This window comes from Lynx canadensis, chromosome A1 (genome assembly GCF_007474595.2).
Source record: "Lynx canadensis isolate LIC74 chromosome A1, mLynCan4.pri.v2, whole genome shotgun sequence".
NCBI classification, from domain to species: domain Eukaryota; kingdom Metazoa; phylum Chordata; class Mammalia; order Carnivora; family Felidae; genus Lynx; species Lynx canadensis.
In genome coordinates this window covers 121659095-121678347 of record NC_044303.2, presented here as the reverse complement: position 1 = coordinate 121678347, position 19253 = coordinate 121659095, and the positions used below count along the sequence as shown (strand labels likewise).

General features: G+C 36.8%; 1 protein-coding gene across 4 annotated transcripts in view; it reads right to left on the bottom strand.

Annotated features, from left to right (window-relative positions):
• The window catches only part of RBM27 (RNA binding motif protein 27), a 75129-nt gene that overhangs the window by 46657 nt on the left and 9219 nt on the right, over positions 1-19253 (bottom strand). For 2 of the 4 annotated variants that reach the window (XM_030320764.2, XM_030320781.1), the window contains exons 2-6: positions 13445-13563; positions 9015-9139; positions 4183-4274; positions 3322-3515; positions 2323-2586 (exon numbers count right to left, since the gene is read on the bottom strand). In XM_030320764.2, coding sequence (XP_030176624.1) covers positions 2323-2586; positions 3322-3515; positions 4183-4274; positions 9015-9139; positions 13445-13563 — 794 coding nt within the window. The remainder of the gene's footprint in view (positions 1-2322; positions 2587-3321; positions 3516-4182; positions 4275-9014; positions 9140-13444; positions 13564-19253) is intronic. The other 2 variants (XM_030320774.1, XM_030320790.1) reach the window with 1 other exon arrangement.

Sequence of the window (19253 nt, the reverse complement as noted above, 5' to 3'; positions counted from 1 at the left end):
TTTACAAAGATTTTTTCTCCAAGGAATTTAAAGTCTTCTTAATGTTACTCTGTTAATCATCACATATCACTGAGGTAGGGCCAGATGTACTCTCTACTTTCTGAGACTACGCTTTGTTGAGATAGCAAGTAACAGGGTCCAAAACAGGCTACTAGCCACTATCAGATTAACCTATTCGCATTAAGTTTTTGTAATAAAAATTCAGACTCAGGGTGCCTGCCTGGCTGGCTCAGTCCATAGAGCATGCTACTCTTGATCTTGGGGTCATGAGTTTGAGTCTCACACTGGTCGTAGAGATTACTTTAAGGAAATAATAAAAAAAAAAAAAAATTCAGATTCAAAACAGCAAAGGCAGGGTACAGCAGGTAAAGGACTTAACTAGACAATCTAATTTCAACTATCTATTTTCATGGTATAATTCTAAATTCTACATTCTTGCTATATGTACAGTTTGAAACTTTAGTTTAAAATATTAAAGTGGAGGGGCGCCTGGGTGGCGCAGTCAGTTAAGCGTCCGACTTCAGCCAGGTCACAATCTCGCGGTCCGTGGGTTCGAGCCCCGCGTCGGGCTCTGGGCTGATGATGGCTCAGAGCCTGGAGCCTGTTTCCGATTCTGTGTCTCCCTCTCTCTCTGCCCCTCCCCCGTTCATGCTCTGTCTCTCTCTGTCCCAAAAATAAATAAACGTTGGAAAAAAAAAAAAAATTTTAAATATTAAAGTGGAAGGGGTGCCTGGCTGACTCAGTTGGTGGAGCATGTGACTCTTGATCTCAGGGTTGTAAATACAATCCCCATGTTGGGTGGAGAAATTACTTTAAAATAAATGTAAAAAGAAAAAAAAAAAAAGGAAGAAAAAAAACCATTCAATTTACTAGGTTATTCACTGCAGCATTGTTCATAATAACAAAACGTTAGAAACACCCCAAAAGCACATTAACATCAAATTAAGTTAAACATGTTTTTCTACATATAGAATACTAAAACACCTCAAAAAAGCATTAAGGAAGCTCTAATATAGGACAACTGCCAGCAAATACTACTCTGTGAAAAAAAATACATGCAGAAGAGTGTGAATAGTATACTAGCATTTATGTAAAATAGAAAACGGGAGAACGTACATATTTATGTACACATATTCAGACTATGTTTGGAAAGATACATAAGAAATTAATAGCACTGGGGTGCCTGGGTGGCTTGGTCGGTTAAGCACCTGACTCTGGATTTCAGCTCAGGTCATGATCTCACAGTTCATGAATTCAAGCCCTTCATCGGGCTCTGCACCAACTGCTTGGGATTCTCTTCTTCTATCTCTGTCCTCCCCTGCCTACTCTCTCTCTTTCTCTCTCAGAATAAACAAACTTAAAAAATAAATATATAAGTAAATAAATAAATAAATAACATTAAATTGGCCTTAAGAGAACTCTGTGGCTGGGAGACCAGGGTGAGAATGAGATAATGCCTGAATTATTATTTGATTCTATTTCCCACTTAAAAATAAATAAAATGTTGGGGTGCCTGGGTGGCTCAGTCGGTTGAGCCTCCAACTTTGGCTCAGGTCATGATCTCACAGTTCGTGAGTTCGAGCCCTGTGCTGGGCTCTGTGCTGACAGCTCAGAGACTGGAGCCTGCTTCGGATTCTGTATCTCGCTCTCTCTCTGACCCTCCCCCATTTGTGCTCTCTGTCTCAAAAATAAATAAACATTAAAAACAATAATAATAAAATAAACAAAATGTAAAAATATATATTCTATATTTACAGGAAACATGTTAATAATGTCTGTGATTTGCTTCAAATAATACAGGTCCAGAAGAAGCAGTAGAAAAGCACAGATGAAAACAAAATTGCCCAGGAGCTACTAACTGCTGATGCGAGATCACAGATACACTAGGGTTAATTACATTGTTCTGTCAACATTAATATTTAAATATTTCCATAATAAAAAATTAAAATACATACACACCTAAATACATACATACATTCAAATGGAAAGTCAGCATATTAAAATTTTAACCAAGTTATAATGCTTAACAAATTGCCACCACCAAACACTACACAAATAAATTACAATTCCTAGTGCCTACCATATTTTGTGGTATACTGTCTGAAGTAACAACAACAACAAAGAAACGAATGGATGACATGTAAACACCCTCTTAACCAGAACCAAACTATTAAATCAAAAAAGCAAATAAGCATATACGAAAAGAGATTTTCCTCCTCATCCATCCCTTTTAACAAAAATCTGGATTAAAATGAAAAGGTCTGTAATATTCACATTTGCTTTACTAGCACTTTGGGGTACAATCTAAAGGACAATTTTTACCATCATAATCTCTGCATCGCCTCTTTGGTGGTGGGTTTCGACCAAAAGAATTGGAAGAGCTATGATTGTTATAGTAATTAGACCAACTCTCCGTTGTGTTTTCAGAGTGGTGCGCAGGTGCAATCACAGTAACAGTGCTGGGAATAGACTGTGCCCCAGAGGAGTACTGCTCAGAAGAGCTCGGAGGTGGTGCAGACACAGGCACATAGGAACTCTCCAAGTCGTTCCTTTCACTCTTGAACTTTGATCTTTCCCTGTGCTCTGCTTTAGAAACAAAGTAAAAACAAGAAACAACCGAGATTAGACATTTATGTTCTCAACCTATGATTCCTTTTTTCACAGAACAGGGAAAAAGAGAACACTGCAGTAAACTTACTGAGCTATCCGTATTTCAAAGTGTTCTCATTATTAATATATCCTAAAAGCAGGAGCATCAACAACATGATGTATCTTGACAAGAGCTTATGTAAAATCATCTTTTATAACATCAACATCAGTACATAATGAAGAAAGACCAGCTTCACCACTGAGAGTTAATAAGAAAGCTACCTAAGAAGTGACTTCCAAGAACTGACTTCATCCTGGTAATGAGTGGTTGGGATCCCAGTTAGTTATCTACCTACATTTTTTATTTTTAATTTTAGAAACTCTAGGCAATCTTAAAGCAAATCAATTATTTTTAGTCAGAGGGTGGGGGAAGGAGCAGGTAATCCTCTTCCTCCAATGATAGCCTTGTTGATGAAATGACATTAGTTTCAATTATACAAAATGACTTTAAGCCTAGACATGTACCATGATATACTCATCAAGAGCTTCTTTTTAGTCAAACTCAGCCCTGTCTCTGTAACAAAATCAGTATTAGATTTTTTGAGACATTTCTAGATTTTATATCGCTCAGACACGTTAAAGATAATGTGCCTTGAAGGGAAGTTCTGGTACAGTTATGATAAAGGAAAATAAGCAATATAGAGTTTTTAGGGGGACGCCTCATCTACTCACCAACATTCCTACTTGGATCCCGGTCTTTGCTGCGCCCTCTACTTCGGCTTCGGCTTCGACTCAGGCCTCGGCTCTTACTCCGGCTCTTACTCCTGCCTCTTCTCCAGTCATATTTCTCACGGTACAATTCATTCCGCTCGTAGTACCGGTCATAGTCTCTCCACTTGCCATCTTCCCTTTTTTTCTCACGTGTCCTATAATGCACAGATATAAAAGCCATATATACACTAGAGAAACCAAGTAAGCAAACGAATCAGGAGTATGAAATACCCTCCCTGATTCATCAAAACTCGTAACGTCTTGCTTTTTTAGAAAGCCATAAAGCCACAGCACAACTCCTCTGATCCATTATATAATAAGAAAAAACATTCCCTCAAGTGTACTGGGTGGGGAGAAATGAAAGAGGTGAATCCAAAGTATGGGGAGGGGTAGGGGAAAAAAAAGAAATTTACAAGTAGGAAAGAAAAAAAGGCTGCAATAAAGTTTTCCTAAACAAAAGACTAATTTCTGGATGGCAGGCTGATGATTCAACATGTAAACTGAACTATTTGTAATATAAAATACTATGGAGATTTTAATAGTGAGCACCCCTAACCAAATGGAACATTTCATTAGTATCCTCTAAGGAGACTACTCCCACCCCTGTGCTCTTGGGGAAAGCACATAATGATGACTGTTTATAAAAGGAAGAGAAAATATGACAAAGACAAAAAACAGAATGGAAAGAAGGTAACATTCACTTTCTTTAATCAGTTTAGAGAGAGAGGGATCAGTACATATGTTAAAAATCCCGTTAATGCCCCTACAAGGTAACTGAAAAGTGAATTATGAGTGTCTTCCTAACTAAATACAAACACAAACCTTCGTTCACTAGATTCTGAACGAGTCTTCTGGGGACTAGGATACTTCTTTTTTCTGCCATCTCGTTCTTCCTCTGCCGGCTCCTGAAATACCTACATGAAAGCATTCATTAGAAAGATCAGTCCTTCTACTAATTACGAAACACATCCACCTGATAATCTTTCTAACGAAAGAGAGGGCACAAATACACTGAAATACTGAAGTCTAGAGGCTCCTGGGCGGCTCAGTCAGTTGAGTGTCCAACTCTTGATTTCAGCTCAGGTCATGGTCTCAGGGTTTGTGGGTTCAAGCCATGCATCAGCGTGGAGACTTGTTGGGATTCTCTCCCTCTCTCCCTCTTCCCCTCTCCTGCTTGCTGTCTCATGCTCTCTCTCAAAATTAATAAACTTTTTTAAAAAAGACGAAAGAAAGAAATATTGGAGGCAAATCACATCTAAAAAAGTTAGGCAATGGGGGGAGTAAAAAAGATGCTGAAATTATTTTAACAGTAATACACTAATTTTTAAATGTTAGTTTAAGGTAGAGAATGGAAGTGCAGAAGGGAAACAGCAATTCTGCATTTCTAAGTATCATATGCAAAATGGTTCCTGTTTTCCTAATTATAAAATATACTCATAATTTGAGGGCTGTAGATTTATTTCATAGAAAATGTTTCAAGAAAAAATGGTAAAGTAAATAAGTGCCATAAACTACACATTTCATGAGATTTACAGGAAAATGATACTGGAATTAATGGAAATATTGTCTTATTTTTTTATTTTTATTTTTTAATGTTTATTTTTGAGACAGAGACAGAGAGAGAGAGTGAGTGAGTGAGCAGGGGAGGGGCAGAGAGAGAGGGAGACAAAGAATGTGAAGGAGGGTCTAGGACGTGAGCTGTCAGCAGAGAGTCCAGTGTGGGGCTCGAACCCATGAGCTGTGAGATCATGACCTGAGCCAATGTCAGGCATTTAAATGACTGAGCCACCAGGGGCCCCAAGAAATACTGTCTTCTTTTTAAAGCCTAACAGTTAAGACTGACCAGAAATAACTTGTGATTTTATTTTTTTTTTAAGATTAATCTGAAAACAAATATATAGCCTTTACTAGAGAAAGGTGAAATAAAGTCATTTGCCTTAGAGCTAAAACAAAGGTCCATCTAATGGAGAAGCTCACTTAACAAATAGGAGGTCAGTGAATGGAACAGATGAGAACAATTTAATAAAACTCAGGCAACATAAAATGGTAGCCACAATATGGCAACCATATGGCGCTGGCTAAAATACCACACATTTGTTAAGACTATATTTAAAAATCATTCTCTTTACCTATTTACAGGAAATACAGACTATATGTTACTCCCCTGGGATGCAATCAGCAAATCCAGATGGCAAAAACTCTACAGAGCAAAAGACTGAGTTCCTTCAACAACATAAAATTTAGGGAGAAAAAAGTGGGGAGGAAAAGAAGAATGAGAGAGACATACAGGTAGGTATAAAGGGGGGATTTAAAGATTAAAATAAACTTAAAAGACATCAACTTGGAAGATCTTTTTCCTTTTCTGTATTTTGCAACAATTTTCTTGATGAACATGTATTAATTCCTAATGGAAAAAACTATTATTAAAGAGTTGAAAGATCCAAGAGAAATAAAAACATAAGGCCACCCAAAAACTTGGGACATGAATGTTCAGAGCAACATTATTCAGAACAACAAAAAAGCATTAACAACTTGTCTATCAACCCAAATATCCATCAACTCATAAGTGGATAAAGAAAATGTGGTACATTCCCAAAATGGAATATTATTCAGCCATAAAAAATGAATACATGATAAAACCTACATGAACCCTGAAAGCATCCTGCTAAATGAATGTTAGTCACAAAAGACTACAAATTATATAATTCTATTTATATGAAATATTCAGAACAGCCAAATCCATAGAGAAATAAGTAGATTAGTGGCTGCCTAAAAGAGGGGTGGGGATTGGGAAAGAAGGGCTGGCAGGTGATAGATTAATGAGTACAGGGTTTCATTTTTGGATAATGAAAATGATTTAAAATGGAGCATACTAGTGATGGCTGCACAACTCTGAATGCGATAAAAACCATCACATTTGTACACTGTGAGTAGGGGAATTGTATGGTAGGGGAGGTGTATTTCAATAAAGCTATTTTTAAAAAGTCAGAGGGTGGGGTGCCTAGGTGGCTCAGTCGGTTAAGCATCCAACTTCGGCTCAGGTCATGATCTCACGGTCCGTGAGTTCGACCCCTGCATCAGACCCCTGTCTGTGCTGACAGTTCAGAGCCTGGAGCCTGCTTCAGATTCTGTGTCTCCCTCTCTCTCTGCCCCTCCCCTGCTCATGCTCTGTCTCTCTCTGTCTCAAAAATAAATAAAACATTAAAAAAAATTTTTTTTAATAAATAAATAAATAAATAAGTCAGAGGGCATACACAATGCCCTTTTCCTTTAAAGAAAAAAGTTAAAATGGCCAGTCCTTAGATGGATCCGCAACTCTCTACACTGCTCAGAGAAAGTGCATCAACCTAAAACAGACCAGAAGTATGTGCTACCTCAAACCCCTTCCTTTCCACATCGTGTAGAAGAGTTAGGATGAGCTACTTTACTTATACACTAGCTCAATAAGCTGTTATTTATGTCAGTGATGACAATTAAGTTGTGTATAAAATCTTAGAATACAAGAGAAATACCACATGATGTTATCTGTGGAGTTGTTACATGCAGAAGCTGATACCCATTTTTCACAATTTTCGAAATTAGAACTTAGTAAGATACAAAATGAAAGAGTGCGACAATTTGTTTTTTTTAAACTGTTCTTTAATAACTCAAAATAATGCAATTTTTCACTTATGTTCAAACCTGCTATCTTTCAAACAGATACTTCTAGTCCACTGAACTTCAAAGACTGTAGAAAAGGACAAATGGTGCAAAAATTGTAACTTATTTTAAAAGATTTAACCTGTACACACAGACCAAAATTTATACACAATCAAGTACAGCAGAAAAGTTTCTTACTATTTCCATTACTTGAAGTAACATACTGAGAGTGTCTCCTATTTTAAAAAGATTTTATGAAACAATTATAGTGCATGAGCCAAAAACGAAAATGCGACAGTGGTTTCAAGTGATTGTAAGTATAGCCACGTTTTGTTGTTGTTTTGTTTTTTAAGTTTGTTTATTTATTTATTTTGAAAGAGAGAGAGAGAGCGCACGTGCACACGAGCAGGGGAGGGGGAGAGGCAAGGGGAGAGAGAGAGAATCCAAGCAGGCTCCGCACTGTCAGCACTGAGCCTGTTGCGGGGCTCAAACCCACAAACCGTGAGATCATGACCTGAGCCAGTCAAGAGCTGGATGGACGTTCAACCAACTAAGCCACTCAGGAGCCCCTTGTTTTCTTTTAATGATGGATTGATTCAATCAGCCTAGCATTTAAAAATGGAGCAGAGAGGACAACTAAATGCAATACTTGCTTCTTAGATTGAATCATGTACTGAAAGAGAAAAAAACTGTTAAAAAAGGTGGGGGAGGACATTGAAAAAAAAGGGGGGTGGTGGTACATTGTTGGGACAATGCATAAAATTGAAATACAAACAGGATTAAAGTATTTTGTCAAAATTAAATTTACTGAAAATGAGAATAACGAACATCGTTATTCTTATGAAGTACACAGAATGCCATGAGATCATAAGGTATCTAACTTACTCCTAGATTCAGAGCATGATAGTTCTGGGTGTGGATATATAAAGAGAGCATATGGGACAAATCTTCAATAGGTGAATAAAGATAGATGGTATACAGATGTTTTAGGTACTATTCTTATAATTTTTATGTAAACTTAAAATTATTCCCAAATAAAAAGTTTATTAAACAATTATAATAAAAACAAAAGTTGATAAATATTTCTGGATCATAACCAACGTTCATGTGCCAGGTAGCTAAGATGTGTGTATATATAAAAATCTCATTTAATCCTCAATGAGATAAGTATTACTATGATCATTATCCTGATGTGAAAATGAAGCAAGTAATTTATTTTAGAGCTATCATTTTAACTCATGCAGCCTGATTCTAGAACCCATAATCTCATAATACTGTGTTATCTGTACATAAAAAGAATCACAAATGGGGGCGCCTGACAGGTTCATTCGATAGAAGACATGACTCTTAATCTCAGGGTTGTGAGTTCAAGCCCCACACTGGGTTGAAGGAAGGAAGGAAGGAAGGAAGGAAGGAAGGAAGGAAGGAAGGAAGGAAGGAAGGAAGGAAGGAAGGAAGGAAGGAAATGGAAAAGAAAGGAGGAATTACAAATCAACTCTGTAAAAAGTTTCCCCTTAGTTCAAACAAGAACATTACCTTATATAATCATGCTTTTAAACTCCAACCGTTGTAAAAACGTTTTTTTCTTTCATATGTTAACATTATAACTATTTATTTGTAACTACCTTAACCATAAAAAATATTCTGTGGTTAAAAAAGAGAAAATGGTTGGTCTATAATATGAAAATGTGTCACTTAATCATTTTTCTTGAGCTTTCATCTCACTTTTAGTCAAACCTCTACATGTAACCAAGTTTTGTCTTTCTAAAATCACTAAGATTTCTCTGAATTTCTCAATATTCCTAAAATATTTCTTGGAACACTAAATAACATTTCCAGTCCAAAAAACTAAGAAGTTAACTAAGAAGCCCTGGTAAAGAAACTGTAACATGCCAAACACAGAAAAGTCAATCAAGAGATAATTATTTTTAAAGAGGTCAACTTCCAACTAAGAATGATACTAGGAATAGGATCTAAAAAGCCCCCAAAAGCAAAAGAAAACTTTATTACAATACCTCTTCTTTAATTTCTTCTTTTTCTTGGACTGGTGCTTTTGGCTCAGGCTTAACTGGTTCCAAAGGTGGAAGGTAGTTCTTGGTATAGAGACTTTCAAACAGTTTATCCACAAAACCTGAAGTTTCTAAGGAGAAGAAACAGTATTTAAATATTGCACAAACAATAACTGAAGACTGACAACACGCTCCTCGGCAAAGCTGAGGAAAACAGAACACCTTCCACACTGGCAGTGGAATCAAAACTAAGTCTGTCTATACTTTATGAGGGAGATTCCCATGTCTGGGTTTTTAAATCCTTTGTACGTTCTTGCTTATGTACAAAATGATGTATATGCAACACTGAGTACAAAATAGTAAAATGCTGGAAAAAGAACAATTTTCATGAATAAGAGACTAGTTAAATAAAGTATGTCACAACCATACAACAGAATACACAGAGCTCTAAAGAGAATGAATATGGATAACATCACATCTCAAAGACACAAACTAAATATTTGTATCTGTTTATATGTGCATAAAAAAACTCTGAAAGGACACAGACAAAAAATGACAAGGTTGTCTACTGGAAGCGGGAAGGGAACAAACGAAAAACAAGTGAGACAGACTTTTCATGATATTTTTCAAGATACATACCTTTAATTGTTGGATTAAATGTACTGTCTATTCAAAAATTTCATTATAAACATTTTAAAATCACTTGGAAAAATAAAGTTTGGTACGAGAATGATATGAAAATATCTCGTTGTGTTTTACTTAAAAGCTACTGTATTTTGTAACTTTTTCAGATTAACTGAATGGGGGAAACAGATGAATTTATTAAAAACTACAGAGTGTATTAAAAATATAGCACAGAATCTACTTACACTGTAATTATACATTTTATATAAATAGCTATTTCTAAAATGTAAAATGAGTTTTTCTTCAGAAAAGTATGTTTTCAAAAAACTTTATGGTATGAATTTGTGTAGTAAGCATTTTCTGTGATTATAGAACTGTTAGGCCTTGTTAACTGTTACACCTAACTTTAAAACAATAAATTGATCAGACCCTTCAAAACTCTTTATGATCAAGACTCTCTTCATATGCTTCTGTACTTCTTAAAACATTTTTTAAAACATGTATCACTTTTGTAATTTAAAAGACCTATAATACAAGGTGCATAGGTGGCTCAGTCAGTTAAGTGTCCAACTCTTGATTTTGGTTCAGGTCATGATCCCATGGTCCTGGGATCAAGACCCATGTCAAGCTCTGCAATGAGCGTGGAGTCTGCTTGAGTGTCTCTCTCTCTCTCTCTCTCTCTCTCTCTCTCTCTCCCTCTCTCTCTCTCCCCCCCCTGCTCCTTCCCCATTTGCATCTTCTCTCTCACTCTCTCTCTCTCTCTCTCTCAAAAAATTGAAAAAACAAAAGACCTATAACCCAATGAAGAACTGTGGGGTGCCTGACTGACTGGCTGTGTCAGAAGAATATGTAGCTCTTGATCTCAAGGTCATGAGTTCCAGCCCCACATTGGGTACAGAGATTTCTTAAATAAACAAACTTACAAAGAAAAAGAGGGTCACCTGGGTGGCTCAGTCAGTTAAGTGCCAACTCTTGAATTTGGCTCAAGTCATGAACTCACAGTTTGTGAGACAGAGATATAGAACCCCGCATCAGGCTCTGTGTCAACTGCACAGGGTCTGCTTGTGATTCTCTCTCTACCACACTCTCTGCCCCTACCCCGCCCATGCATACACACATGCCTCGCTCTCTGTCTCAAAAAACAAACATCTAAAACATAATTATAGGGGTGCCTGGGTGGCTCAGTTGGTTGGGCGTCCAACTTCAGCTCAGGTCATGATCTCGCAGTCCATGAGTTCGAGTCCCATGTCAGGCTCTATGCTGACAGCTCTGAGCCTGGAGCCTGCTTTAGATTCTGTGTCTCACTCTCTCTGCCCCTCTCTCACTAGCACTGTCTCTCTCTCTAAAATAAACTTTAAAAAAAATTTTTTTTTTATATTTATAAAAAAGAAACAAAAGCATAGCTAAATACCTAACATAATATTCAAGATAAACTATTGTTTTCTTTTTAAGATTACAAGGGCATATATTCATTTAAAACTACTTTGACAAGTAATACAAATATATATAAGTTCAGAGCCATGCAGTCCAATACAGAAGCCACGAAACAACATGTAGGTGTTTAAATTAATTTAAATCTAAAAATCAGTTCCTAGGGCGCAGAGGTAGCTCAGTACGTTAAGCAGCTGACTTCGGCTCAGATCATGTTCTCCCAGTTCGTGGGTTCCAGCCCTGCATCAGGCTCTGTGCTGACAGCTCAGAGCCTACAGCCTGCTTTAGATTCTGTGTCTCCCTCCCTCTGCCCCTTACCTGCTCACACTCTGTCTCTCTGTCTCAAAAGTAAACATACATACATACATAAAAAAAATTAAAAACATAAAAATCAGTTCCTAAGTCACATTAGCCCCATTTCAAGTGCTCAAAAGCTGCTAGGAGCTACTGAATTAGAAAAGGAAGATATAGACTATACTCATCAGTGTACAAAGTTCTACTAGACCATGCTAGTCTACAAAGACATATACGGAGGTAACTGATTTTATCTCTGGTGGCAAATTTATGGCTATTAATTTTCTTCTCTTTTAAAGAATGTTTTATAAGCGCTCCTGGGTGGCTCAGCTGGTTGGGCATCTAACTCCTGATTTCAGCCCAGGTCATTATCTGACAGTTTGTGGCCTCAAGCCTCTCCTCAGCTCTGCACTGATAGAATGGAGCTTGCTTAAGATTCTCTCTCTCCCTCTCCCTGTCCCTCTCCAGCTCACATGCATGTTCTCTGTCTCTCTCTCTCCCTCTTTCAAGATAAATAAACTTAAAAAAAAAAGTTTTTAGGGGCACCTGAGTGGCTCAGGTGGTTAAGGGTCTGACTTCAGCTGAGGTCATGATCTCACAGTTCGTGGGTTCAAGCCTGTTTCCGATTCTGTCTCCCTCTCTCTGCTCTTTCCCCATTTGTGCACATGCACTCGCGCTCTCTCTCTCAAAAATAAATATTAAAAAGAAAGTTTTTATGATTCTTCTTGTGTACTGTTTTTTTAAAAAGTTACTAAAAATCTTTAAAGCTTTTACAACAAATTCTTAAATGTATATTTAAATATACATTTGCCTCTTACCCCAATGTCTTCACTAATTTTTTTTTACTATTCTCATGGCTCTGTGTGTCACATGACTCTTCTAGTTTCATCACATGTAAACTAAGTAAAACAAATGAATACATTTAGAAAATACTCCTTTACAAAAAAAGAAAACAAATACTCACCTGTACTAGGGAAGAATTCTAGAAGTATTATGTTTTTTGTGTATTAAAAAAAAAAAAAGCCTTAAAATCCACCAAAAAAATATGTAATCCTGTTTTCCAAGTGAGAAGCCATATTTACTATCTTCTATTTCTCTGTAGACATTTCAGTTGAAGGTTATCTTCTCACAGCAATAGCTAGATCAACCAACGTGTGCATTATCCACATTCCTTTCATCCATTCAACATTTACTGAATGCCTTCTATGTGCCAGGCATTACAGGTTCCAAGTCACCACTCTCAACAAAGGGAAAGACAAAAGTAGGGGGAGGGGAAAAGACACACACACATATAAACATGCAAATAAACATATAACATGACAAAAAGTGACAAGTACGAGGAGAAACAAAATGAAGCAAGGCTGGGAAAAGGAAAGGGTGATTAGGGGCGTGAGGTAGAATATACTGTACATAGAACACTCAGGGGAAACATTTGAGGTAACATTTGAGGAGAAACCAGAAACCATAGAGAAGAAACCATTTCAAGCAAGGGTAAAACAAGTTCAAAATCCCTGATGTGGGAACATGTTTGCCATACTGAAAAAAAAAGGCAAGGGGGTCAAGGTGGCTAGACTGGAACAAGTGAGAGGGAGTGGTAGGAGATGAGGTCAGAGAATAAGCAGGGGAGCACTCCAGGACGCTATGCAGGCCATGGAAAGGACTTTGGTAAGATAGGAAGTTGGAGGCACAAAGTAAAGAGGATCATGCCCATCTCTTCCTGGACAGCAAAAAGCTCCAGCCAAGAGGGAAAAAAACATAGCTTCATAGTCCTAATAAACAGTAAGCATAAATAGTTCCATCATCCTTAAACTGTTATCCCCAACCATCAACTAGATTCTGTCACAAGCCAAAGAGGATCCATTCACCTAAAAAGCAAATGCTCCAATATAGGAAAGAAGTAGAGAAAGAAAGGGGGTAAAAACAGTTCTTCCAAAATACATGATAAATAATTAACAGGAATCGGTATATTCAAATGTTTAAAGGGCAATAACTGATGTCTTTCCTTCCAAGTTTTTATCTCCAAGATTTTATCAGAAAGTTTTAAATTTACATTCTTAAATATGTGGCTGAAAGGCCCCAATAATTACCTTTTTGTAAAAACACGTCAAGTTGATCAGCACAAAAGGCTTTCAATTCTTTCTCAGGTTTGTCCTTCTTGACCAGTGCTACAACATAGTTGGCTAAGGCTGAAGGGTCAGCATCACATCTAGATAGACAAAGAGAAAACAAAAATGTTTTAACTTTTTTTTTAAACAGCAATGTCATTAATGAAGTCACCCCTATTTTGGAAAGCTAAAGGTCAACAACTTTATTTCAAAGAAAGTGACTGCGAATAAGTTAAATAAATAAATAAATAAATAAATACTGACTGCAAACAAAGACGATTTTTATAACAAATAGCATACACACAGTGCAAGCAAGATTTTCCTTTTATGCTTATTTTTATAAAATTGTCTATTTTCAATGTTCTAATTATACCCAGAATTTTGGACCAAATCTACATTGATTTGCATCTCTCAATGGAAACAAGGAAAGGATGGCAACCAACCCGAGTTGCAGTGCTGTAGAAGCACTGTTCATATCTTCAGGAACTATCTGTTCCATGTGACCGTGAGGAAGAACCAGGGGAAGTGATGGGACACCTTTCCTCATTCCCTATAACCCCAGGCACCAGCATCCAAAAATAGCAATCAATTCCACTGATAATCTTCTCGGTCTCTTGAAGATCTATTTTTTTTTAATGTTTTCTAACATTTATTCATTTTTGAGATACAGAGAGAACAGAGCGTGAGCTGGGGAGGTGCAGAGAGAGAGGGAGACAGAATCCAAAGCAGGCTCCAGGCTCCCAGCTGTCAGCACAGAGCCCGACATGGGGCTGGAACCCACTGACCGCGAGATCATGACCTCAGCGGAAGTCAGATGCTGAACCGACTGAGCCACCCAGGCACCCCAAAAGATCTCTTTAAAAAACGAGAACACAAGAAGGTTGACACCATAAATATTACTGGCAAACACTCTAGCAGCTCTAAGCAAGAAAGAAAAGATCTGGGAGCTAAAACAGAAAGGATAAGAGAAGTAGTAGAAGGGCAGCAGAAAGGATCTTTAGCTACTTCCCTTTTTTGTTTTGTCCTCCCAACACCAACCCCCCCCCCCCCCCCCCCCGTCAGTAGTAACTTGTCTTTTGACATTCAAAATCATCTCGTCTGCCAGGGCAGTACATGTTCCCTGAGTTGCCAATATGTAGTACTCTCCAGACTTAACATTTTATCTACACTATAGGAAATGAAAGTTTTTGTGTTGTAAATATATACATATATGGGAAAAATATATTTTTTAAGTAAATAAAAAAAATTTTACAAAAAGAAAAGCCAAGCACTTCCTTCTATTCTATATTTTTAAAGTTCATAATTCAATAAAATAGAATTTTTTTCACTGCCAATACTGCTGTGGGAAAGGCTATTTCTTTAAACACCCGCACATTTATGCACCAAATCTAAGAGAGCAAGTTTCAATGTCAATTTTACGAAACTCAGAGCTAATAAAAAAATAATTATGGATAAGGGTCAAAGTGCACTGGGAAAGAATATAAGTGTCCACGATGATGAGCTATATATTAATAAAAATATGCAATTTAAAAGAAAGCCAGGATTTTTCTTAAGTAAAAAATGTAAATTACATTTTGGAGAATTATTAATAGACTACCTGGATAAATCCAATTGCTAAATTCTAAAATGGATATACAGATCAAAATCAGAAAAAAAATGTCTGGGGGCACCTGGGTGTCTCAGTCGGGTTAAGCGCCCAACTTCAGTTCAGGTCATGATCTAACAGTCTGTGGGTTCGAGCCCCGTGTTGGGCTCTGTGCTGACAGCTGGGAGCCTGGAGCCTGCTTCGTATTCTATGTCTCCCTCTCTCTGTGCCCCTCTCCTGCTCATGCTCTGTCTTTCTCTCAAAAATAAATAAACATTAAAAAAATTAATTAAAAAAAAAGAAAATGAAAACACTAATTTGGAAAGTCATATGCACCCCTATGTTCATCATGGCATAATTTACAACAGCTAAGAAGATATAGAAGCAACCTAAATGTCCATTGTCAGAAGAATGGATAAAGAAGATAAAGATGACGTCGTATACATACAATGTATTATCACTCAGCCATTAAAAAAAAAGAATGAAATCTTGCCATTTGCCAACAACATGGATGGGCCTAGAAAGTGTATGTTGAGGGCAGTAAGTCAGAGGAAGACAAACACAGTAAGATTTCACTTACATGTGGAATCTAAAACATAAAACAAAGCAGAAACAGACTCACAGATACAGGAAACAAACTGATGGTTGTCAGAGAGAAGGGCAGTTGGAGGGGACGGGTGAAATAGGTGAAGGGGATTAAGAGTTGTAATCTTTCAGTTTTAAATAAATAAGACATAGGGGATATAATGTATAGCATAGGGAATATAGTCAATAACATTTTAATAACTTTGTATGGTGACAGATTGTAACTCGACTGATTGTGGTGAGCACTTCATAATGTATAAATCAGATCACTATATTGTATACCTAGAAGTAATATAACATTGTATGTCAATTACCCAACCTAAAAAACAGCAATAATAAATAAATAATAAAATGAATATATAGCATTTGCACCTTCAAAAATGTTACACAGACCATGCTCACCTTGGCTAATCCATAAACACTTCACTCCTGAGAATAGTAAGGTAAGGTATTTGATCAATCAGTTCTAAACAACATTCAAATGGAGGGGAGAGGATTAAAAAAAATATCACATCTCTACCTTGACTTAGAAAGTTCAGATCATGGATAAGGAAGATATTTTAAACGTAGAAAAGACAAGAATTTTTAAAAATACGTACAAATGGTAGAAAGAGGCAATGTTGTTTTTTCTCCTGTTATAAGAAGCTTTAAGGAGTCTCATGACCTAACAGGTAGAAAGTTGGTAAGGATATGCCATTTCTAGTGAGAAGCAGGCAAAACATTTACATTACTGAAGAGGAGTTAAACGAACCCGTATTTCTTTTTAGGTTTACTTATTTTGAGAGAGAGTGAGATGGGAGGAGGGGTGGAAAGAGAGGGAGAGAGAATCAACCCCAAGCAAGCTCTGCACCGTCAGCGCCAAGCCCCATTCAGGGCTCCAACTCGCAAATGGTTGAGATCATGACATGAGCCAAAATCAAGAGGTGGACACTTCACCAACTAAGCCACCCAGGTTCCCCAATCCCACATATCTTATACATGTATTTAGTATACAGACTCTGAAAAAACAACTGCGGAGTTAGGTTGCTTCTGGTAAAACACATGATGAGAGGATGATGTGAAAACACAAGATGAATAATTACAAGAAGGTAAAAGATCAGGAAAAAACTAGACACCAAGAGAGTGATCACAGATTTTAAGTATTTGTGCAACATGAGTAAACAACTGATTGTTAAGAACTGAGAGTTAGAATTCTGTACCCAATTCAAAAGCATGTTTACAACCAAAGGAATGGGACCATTTAAATTGAACAGCTCCTAATATGTACCCATCAAGTACTATGACGGAAATTACCAGTCTGAAATAATCAAGTCACACCAAGTGAATGGTGAAACTTAAATACACCGGAGAGTTTTATGCTGTAATTTTCTGTACCTTTATGACTGTTCTTATATAGTCTTTTATCACTTCTTACTATATAATCTTTAGAAGTTAACAAATACAATACTGTAGTAGCTTTGACACCAACAAGACTTCCAAAAGCGTGTCCCAAAAATCGGGGCATGACTAAGATTCTTGGTAATTTATGAGACAAATGCAGGACGACTTCTTATTCTCTTATTCCAGAGTATTTTAAATCTTTTAGCTATTTATTTGTAACCAAAGCTTATGGAAACCAATTTCTCCTTAACTATAGGGACAAGCATGTTTGAGAATAAAAAAGATTTTAAAATCTTGGATCCATGGCTGTGTTAAGTACACACATTTCTAGACAGAAAGAGGCTTCTATTGTAAGAAAGATTAGAAAACATAATGATACCCATCTGAATTACTATTCTACTATAGTCTTTAAAAGGCCTTAACAGCACAATGAATTAGTATTCATTTTATAGATATCTAAATTTGTAAATATGTAAAGACAAATTAAGGAATCCACCTAAGATCAGGCAGAAAGCATACTTGTGGAAGTAAAACTCAGTTGCAATTCCAGGGAGTAAAATTATTTTATAGCATATTTTATAGCATATGCTTTCCTACTGTAAATCTGCATGACAAATTAATGTATCTGAAGTCTCGACCAATAGTTACCTTCCAGTTAAAATCAAGAACAAAATAAATTTCCTTAAGTTTAATGGAAATTAGAAACATGAGGACTCCTTAAAATTTACATCTTGCATTATAATATTCTAAGAACATGTTTCAATTATCTTTTATTTTAAAAAATCAACTATAATGAATTTTCATCAGGGGAAGTTAACAGAAATACTGCCCTAAAAATATCTGTAAAATCCTCAAATTTGTCCTTTCCTCCTTAATGAAATCTCCACTACAAGTTTATGACCCATCTGCTTTGGTGGCATATCAGCTTTACAGATCTCAGACATATGTCCAATCCCAAGACCAAAGAATAAAGGTCTTTGCTTGCCTTAGGCCCTAGCCAAGAAACGCTACTTAAAAGTTAGAGAAGTCTAATTTTTTTTTTTTTTAAGGAAAAAACCAACACTATTTAAACCTCTTCCACTTTCAGAAAAATCTACATGTTCCTGAATAAGAAGGGCCCAAGTTTAAGTTATACCTTAGTGTGATATTTGTTTCATAAGTGAAACAATGAATACGTTACTGAGCCATAGGGGAAAGAACCTCCTGATCTTAATGTGTATCAACAGCCATTAAAAATATTCATATTCTCTGACTAGTAGTTGTAGTTATGAGAAATTAGCTTCAGGAAATAAAGCCAAACATAGAGAACACTATACCTAATTAGTGCTAAATATATATATATATCTAAATATATACATGATATAAAAACAGCATTATTTTTAACAAGAAGTCAAGATACCCATTCTTATTGTTGTTTATTTTTATTTTTATTTATTATGTATGTTTATATAAATAATATACATTTATTATTGTTTATTTTTCAGAGAAAGAGAGCAAGCGAGTGCGCTTGCGAGAGCACAGGAGGGGCAGAGAGGGGTACAGAGAATCCAAAGCAGCCTCCTTGCTGACAGCAGAAAGTCTGATGAGGGACTCAAAATCAAGAACGGTGAGATCATGACCTGATCCAAAGTTGGATGTTCAATGGACTGAGCCACCCAGGTACCCACCCATTCTTATTGTAAATGTTTATGAAACATAAGGGATCCAAAGTGATAGTTATAAAAATACACAGATATGAAAAACATTTCTGATGTAAGGTAAAATGGAGAAATCAAGATAAGAAATTTTACATTTGGGGGCACCTGGGTGGCCCAGTTGGTTCAGCACCCAACTCTTGGTTTTGGCTCAGGTCACAGAGCCTGCTTGGGATTCCGTCTCCCTCTCTCTCACTGCCCTCCCCCTGCTCGCTCTCTATCTCAAAAATAAGTAAACATTGATGTTTATGTTTACTTTTGAGAGAGAGAGCACAAACGGGGGAGGGCAGAGACTGAAGGAGACAGAAGCAGGCTCCAGGCTCTAAGTTGTCAGCACAGAGCCCAATGTGGGGCTCAAATCCACAAACTGTGAGATCGTGACCTGAGCTGAAGTTGCACCCTTAACCAAATGAGCCACCCAGGTCCTCCAATAAGTAAACATTAGGTTTTTTTTTAATTTTACATTTGATTCTTATTATAGCTACATGAAGTTCAAACACACAAGAGAAACTAGAAATTAATACACACAATTTTATTATTTTTTCTT